Raw genomic sequence first — 5,814 nt, 5'->3', positions numbered from 1 at the left:
CGCGTGATGTCACTCGAATGACTGGAGGCCAGAGCCACACCGCCAAGTTAAACATAAATGTTTTAATGGTACTATTTACAAAAAACAAAAACAAATCTTCTTTTTGATTAGGTTAACTGCTGCAACAATCGAACAGGTACATTGACATCTTGCTTACTACGAAAAGAAAAACAGTGATTGAATGGCCAGAAAACGGAGGTGGAAAATGAAAACAACCAGTATTTTTTTGCATAGCAATTAGTTACTTAAGGTGTGGGGGGGATAAATCCATCTTGCAACAGAATTCTGATCAGAAACTTCAAACAGCAGAACATTTTCCCTTAAATTGAAAAACCTGAGGTGGGGGGGGCTTCTAGCTGAGAGCTGCTATGTTTACAATGTTTGCAAGAGAACCAGAGAAGGGAAGTGTGTGTGTGTGGGGGGCATGTTTCATTTCAACCCACAATTTAACTTAATACCCCACCCCCTCGATTTTTTATCTTTTACCTAGTGGGTCCTCAGTGAGCCGTTGTGATAAGACTAACATTAGCATGTTTTTGCAGCATGCAGCAGCGCTTTACTGTAGGGCATGTGCTCTAGAGACCCCTCTCTCCCTCTACGCCACCACCTCATATACATATATATATATATATATATATATATAAAGAAAAAAGAAACAGAGAAGCGCCGGCGGGGCGAGGCGGAGCTGTGGACTCTGAAAAGAGGCCGTAGAGGAATGATTCTTACTATTTAAAACAAACGAACACACGGAGAGAGAGAATGTGTTACATTCACAAAGAAAACAGGAATGAAAACAAAGAAAAGGAACCGACAGAAGAGACTTGGCAGTTGGAGAAGTGCTCTGGTGAAGACAGCGACCTCTAGAGGAAGGAGGAGGAACCGCATCTCAAATGTACCTGTTTATTTGGATGGAGGGGGGGGGGGTATTTTTTCTTGTTTTGTAATTTCTCACTCTACTAAAAATGTACATGGGAATTACAAGCAAACTAGTCCATAGAAAACACCCTTTGGCCATAGTGGAGGAGTCGCTACGCGTGTGCACCGCCCCGTGGACACGTCACTAAACAGCTGCTGGAACGTGCTCAGACTTTTTTTTGTTTTTACATTTATCCTTTTTTTTTTTCCTGTGACAAAACAAGTGTTGGGAAAGGCTTCTATCTCCATAATGTTCACTAAAAACTGTGAAAAGTATTAGACTGATGTTTGAATATCAAACAACAGGAACCCATTTAATAGTTTCATTCCGCTTCGAGGTTCTGCTTGTTAATGCCAGAGGAGATGGGGGGAGGGGGCGGGGCCTGTCAGTCATTCACCGGTGGGCGGTGGACGCCTTGAGTTTGGGGTCGTCGTCACAAGGCGGCTCCGCGTCGTCGGAGTCCAGCCGCCCGTAGCCCGACAGGCTCCTGACGCGGGCCAGCGGCTCCGGCTCCGGCTCCGGGTCCCGTGGTAGCGGGAAGCCGCGGCGCTCCCAGGGCGCCACCGTCTGCAAACGCCACACAGCCCGTTAGAGACGAGAACATGACCGCCGATCGCTTCTCAGTCTCAACAGTTTTACTGACATCATGTGACCTTGTAAACCAATCAGTGCGCAGACCAACAGAGCAGTGCATTGTGGGTCAGAGGATCCCGCCCGAGTCGATGTGTCCTTGAGCAAGACGCTTAACGAGAGTTGCTGTTCTACGGTGTGACTCGGCTCAATGAAACGTAGCGTTAGCAGCAGCGCTAACGGAGGTTCACTTCAGTTACATTGTGATGCGTTCAGGCTCTGCTCAGTGAAAACGAGTACTGGCTGAAGGTAAATGATAACTTCTCGTGATGCGTTCAGGTGTTATCTAGTCAAATGTAGTGTTGGTGATGACATGTTTTATATTAGAGATGAATTATGAGCTGTTTACACTAAATTATAAAACATTAAAAATTAAGATTGTAAAAAATAACATTATGTATTTATATAGAAAAACAATGAATTACAAAAACTAACAAAGGAAAACATTCAGTATTTTTTATGGCTCAAACTTCAGATATTTGACATTAACAAACAAAGGATCTAATGTTGATCTCACTTCCTGTTTCTGTTTCAAAATAAAAGCTCTCTAGCGTCTCTGTGGAGAGAATTCTCATTTTACTTTGGATGCTTTTGCTTTGAAATCTGAGTGCGACTTGCATGACACCATGAATAAATAAATAAATAAATAGAGTACCAGTTTAGACTATGGATTCATATTTAAATGAACCTTTAATAAACCCCCGAGCAACTCTTCAAATGACGAGATGCGTTGAGAACATAAATAATAACATTCAGCTTCTGAACGCAGCGGGACACGGACGGCGTTCGTACCCGCTCCTCGAAGGGGAAGTCCGGCGTGGAGCAGCGCGTGTCCTCGCTGGACAGCAGGCGGTTCGAGTCCCGGGAGCCGGGCGTGTGCGGGTTGGACGCCGTGTCGGGGCTGGCGGGGCTCATGGGCGACGGCGCGTAGCTGTAGTCGTGCAGCGGGTCGGGGGACGCCGGCTGGGGGGTGGGGGGGTTGGTGCCGCACAGCAGCGGCGTGGTGCGCCCGTCCATGGACTTGTACGACCTGTGGGGGGGGGGGGGGGAGAGTCCAGGGATCAGGTCTGAGGGTCTACCATGAAGACCGGTCTGTGGGGGTCTGGGTGGCGTCGCTACCTGCTGCCCCGCCTCTTGGCCGGAGCCAGAGCCATCCAGGTCCAGCGGGAACGCTCCTGGTCCTCGTGAGGCTGGTGGAGCTGCGTGAAGGCCGCGTCCGTCAGGTCCTCCACCTGCAGAGGGGCAGAGCACGTCAAGAGCCTGAACGCACCGCCAGGACCCTGAACGCACCGTCAAGACACCGAACGCACCGCCAGGACCCCAAACGCACCGCCAGGACCCCGAAAGCACCGCCAGGACCCCAAACGCACCGTCAAGACCCCGAACGCACCACCAGGACCCCGAACGCACCGCCAGGACCCCGAATGCACCGCCAGGACCCCCGAACGCACCGTCGGGACCCCGAACGCACCGTCGGGACCCCAGACGCACCACCAGGACCCCAGACGCACCACCAGGACCCCGAACGCACCGCCAGGACCCCCACTTGATGTCATTACTTCATATTATATATCACGTTATATAACATTGAAATCTTATTGAACTGAAACATGTTTTAGGACCTGACGCCTCATCACACGAACGATTCATTTTACTTTATAATAATACATTTTTCTGGTATTTTTCAAATTGAAGATGTTAAGACAAGATTTCTTAAAAAATAACCTTCTGAAATACTATATTGTGTTTTTTCAGCGACTTTCAATACATCACTTTGATTATATCGTCAACTTTATTGACGACTGGCTCGACTGTCAGAGCTGCGGCGTTCTCACTCAACGTCGGACCATTTAAGAAGATGTGTTGTTCCCATTGGACACAAAAAGATCAAATAAACTGGTCCGGGTGGAAAAATACGAAAGTTAAATGAATGTTTAAATCAAAATGATTCTTCTAATAATCTTTGTCATCAAAAGGTGGTTCTCTATTTGATCTCGTAGTCAACCTTGAACGTGTAGATCTGGCCACCAGGTGTCACCGTTCCCTCCGACACACAAGCTCAGACTGAGAGGTGTTTATAAAGGGATGAATATCTTCATCAGGACTCCTCACCTCCCGCTCGTCCTCCTCCCCTGTGATGGGCAGCGAGAAGATGTCCTCCAAACGCCACCTTCACACAGAGGAACACACGTGACCTCAGAATACCAGACGGGGGGGGTGTGTGTGTGTGTGTGTGTGTGTGTGTGTGTGTACCTGGGTGTGAGGATCTCTTTGTACTGTAGCTTCTCCACTCTGGTGGTGGCAGCCACGGACATGGGGATCACGATGTTGTTGATGTCGAAGGAGCTTTCACCTCGCCTCCTCTTGATTGGCTGCTGCTGGGGGGGGGGGGGGGGTAGAGGAAGGGGGGGGACACAAAGCACCACGAATAAGGACTCATGGCTTCAGGGTCTCAGTACCATGTATTGATCAACATCATCGTGTTGAGACTATGTTCACTTCAGTCTGTGCATGTTTGAGACTGAAAACCCGTTTCCCTCAATGGGATGTTGTTCCTCGTCTCCAGGGTTACGTCACCAGCGTTATCTCTTGTTTTAGTTTCTTTTAAGGGATAAAGTCTTCTTTGATGTGAACGTGTAATCCGTGTTGATGGTTAACGGAGTGAAGCAGGAAGTCCCGCCTCCATCCTGTGACATCCCAGAATAAGCCGATACGTTGACCATCAACACCGATTGGACAGCCACATAGAACAGGTGTGAACACCAGATTTCCACCGAGAGGTTTTGTTGTTTTGATCGACAGCCCCACAGGAAGTCCCGCCTCCCCGCCACAGCAGGACGCCCGTGCGTTGCTTACGGGTGTGCTCTGCATGCCGTGGCCCAGCGGCGTGGAGTTCTCCGACGACGTGGACAGCTGGCGTGTGAAGGGGCTGTGGAGCGACGGGTGCATGTTTGCCAGCGCTGGACAGGCGCCGCTCGAGTCCATGAAGGGTTTGGGGGAGGCTGGAGGACGGAGACAGACACGTTAGAGGACTGCCGGGCCCCCGGGAGACAACAGACGCCCCCGGTGGAGACTCACTGTCGGTCCGGTCCAGCGCGTGCTCCCTCAGCCTCTTGCGGCCGTAGTTCTTGTCGTAGGGCCCTAAAGACGACGTGGAGAGGCCCCCCTGCAGACGCTCGCTCTTGCACACGGCTTGACCCTCCAGCCTCAGACCGGCGCCGCCCACACCGCTGTCCACCGTCCTTGGCTTCTCAGCGCGGTTCTTATAGTGGCCCAGTCCTGCAACGCCAGGAACCAGTCACACGGCATCATTAGACGGGGAGTTGTTTTAATCAAGACGGTTAAAGAAGGACCTTCAGGGATGTCTCCGACCCGAGGCCCTCGAGCTTCACCCGCTGGCCTCACAGTGAACACCAGCGGGAGCCACGCAGACCTGGGGCAAGCGGAGCGCCGTGGCACTGGGCAATAAAAGCGATACTGGGAGACATGCCATTGTGAAAGAGAAAAACAAACAGCTGGACACAAACGACCTTCAATAACCTCTGGTACGGTGAAAGGCAGCGCGATGAATCAGTGAGGCGGATTCTGAGAATGTATCGAGTCGTCTCCAATTATTCACAAGAGTATTTTCTTGTGATCAGAGAATAAATAAATAAATATATATATATATCTATTTATAAAAGTGTATTTGAGTGTCTCTGTACTCACTGACTGCCATGAGTGAGTTGGTGAACTTGTGCTTCTCTTTGGACGAGGACAGCTTGTGTTTGAGCGACAGTTTCTTCAGAGGTTTGCTCCGCTCCAGAGACTTGGCCTGCCACTGGCTCTTCATCACCTGCTGCAGACGCAGCCCGATGCAGACGTCTGGGGGGAGAAGAGGAGGGGTTACAGCTGGAGGTCAAAAGAGGAGGAGGGGTTACAGCTGGAGGTCAACGAGAGGAGGGGTTACAGCTGGAGGTCAAAAGAGGAGGAGGGGTTACAGCTGGAGGTCAACGAGAGGAGGGGTTACAGCTGGAGGTCAAAAGAGGAGGAGGGGTTACAGCTGGAGGTCAAAAGAGGAGGAGGGGTTACAGCTGGAGGTCAAAAGAGGAGGGGTTACAGCTGGAGGTCAAAAGAGGAGGAGGGGTTACAGCTGGAGGTCAAAAGAGGAGGAGGGGTTACAGCTGGAGGTCAAAAGAGGAGGAGGGGTTACAGCTGGAGGTCAACGAGAGGAGGAGGGGTTACAGCTGGAGGTCAAAAGAGGAGGAGGGGTTACAGCTGGAGGTCAA

At 50.6% G+C, this 5,814-nt stretch overlaps 1 protein-coding gene across 4 annotated transcripts in view; it reads right to left on the bottom strand.

Moving 5' to 3' along the window:
* Window positions 1-42: 42 nt before the first annotated feature.
* Window positions 43-5,814, bottom strand: part of LOC130203223 (KAT8 regulatory NSL complex subunit 1-like) — a 28,542-nt gene continuing 22,770 nt past the window's right edge. For 2 of the 4 annotated variants that reach the window (XM_056429172.1, XM_056429173.1), the window contains exons 8-15: window positions 5,255-5,410; window positions 4,625-4,834; window positions 4,403-4,548; window positions 3,800-3,924; window positions 3,659-3,716; window positions 2,666-2,778; window positions 2,339-2,576; window positions 43-1,483 (exon numbers count right to left, since the gene is read on the bottom strand). In XM_056429172.1, the coding sequence (XP_056285147.1) occupies window positions 1,310-1,483; window positions 2,339-2,576; window positions 2,666-2,778; window positions 3,659-3,716; window positions 3,800-3,924; window positions 4,403-4,548; window positions 4,625-4,834; window positions 5,255-5,410 (1,220 nt within the window). In that variant the 3' untranslated portion in view covers window positions 43-1,309. The remainder of the gene's footprint in view (window positions 1,484-2,338; window positions 2,577-2,665; window positions 2,779-3,658; window positions 3,717-3,799; window positions 3,925-4,402; window positions 4,549-4,624; window positions 4,835-5,254; window positions 5,411-5,814) is intronic. The other 2 variants (XM_056429174.1, XM_056429176.1) reach the window with 2 other exon arrangements.

The sequence above is a fragment of the Pseudoliparis swirei genome, chromosome 13 (assembly GCF_029220125.1).
Source record: "Pseudoliparis swirei isolate HS2019 ecotype Mariana Trench chromosome 13, NWPU_hadal_v1, whole genome shotgun sequence".
Lineage (NCBI taxonomy): Eukaryota > Metazoa > Chordata > Actinopteri > Perciformes > Liparidae > Pseudoliparis > Pseudoliparis swirei.
The sequence above is the reverse complement of the archived record's forward strand: the minus strand, read 5'-3'. Positions and strand labels throughout refer to the sequence as shown.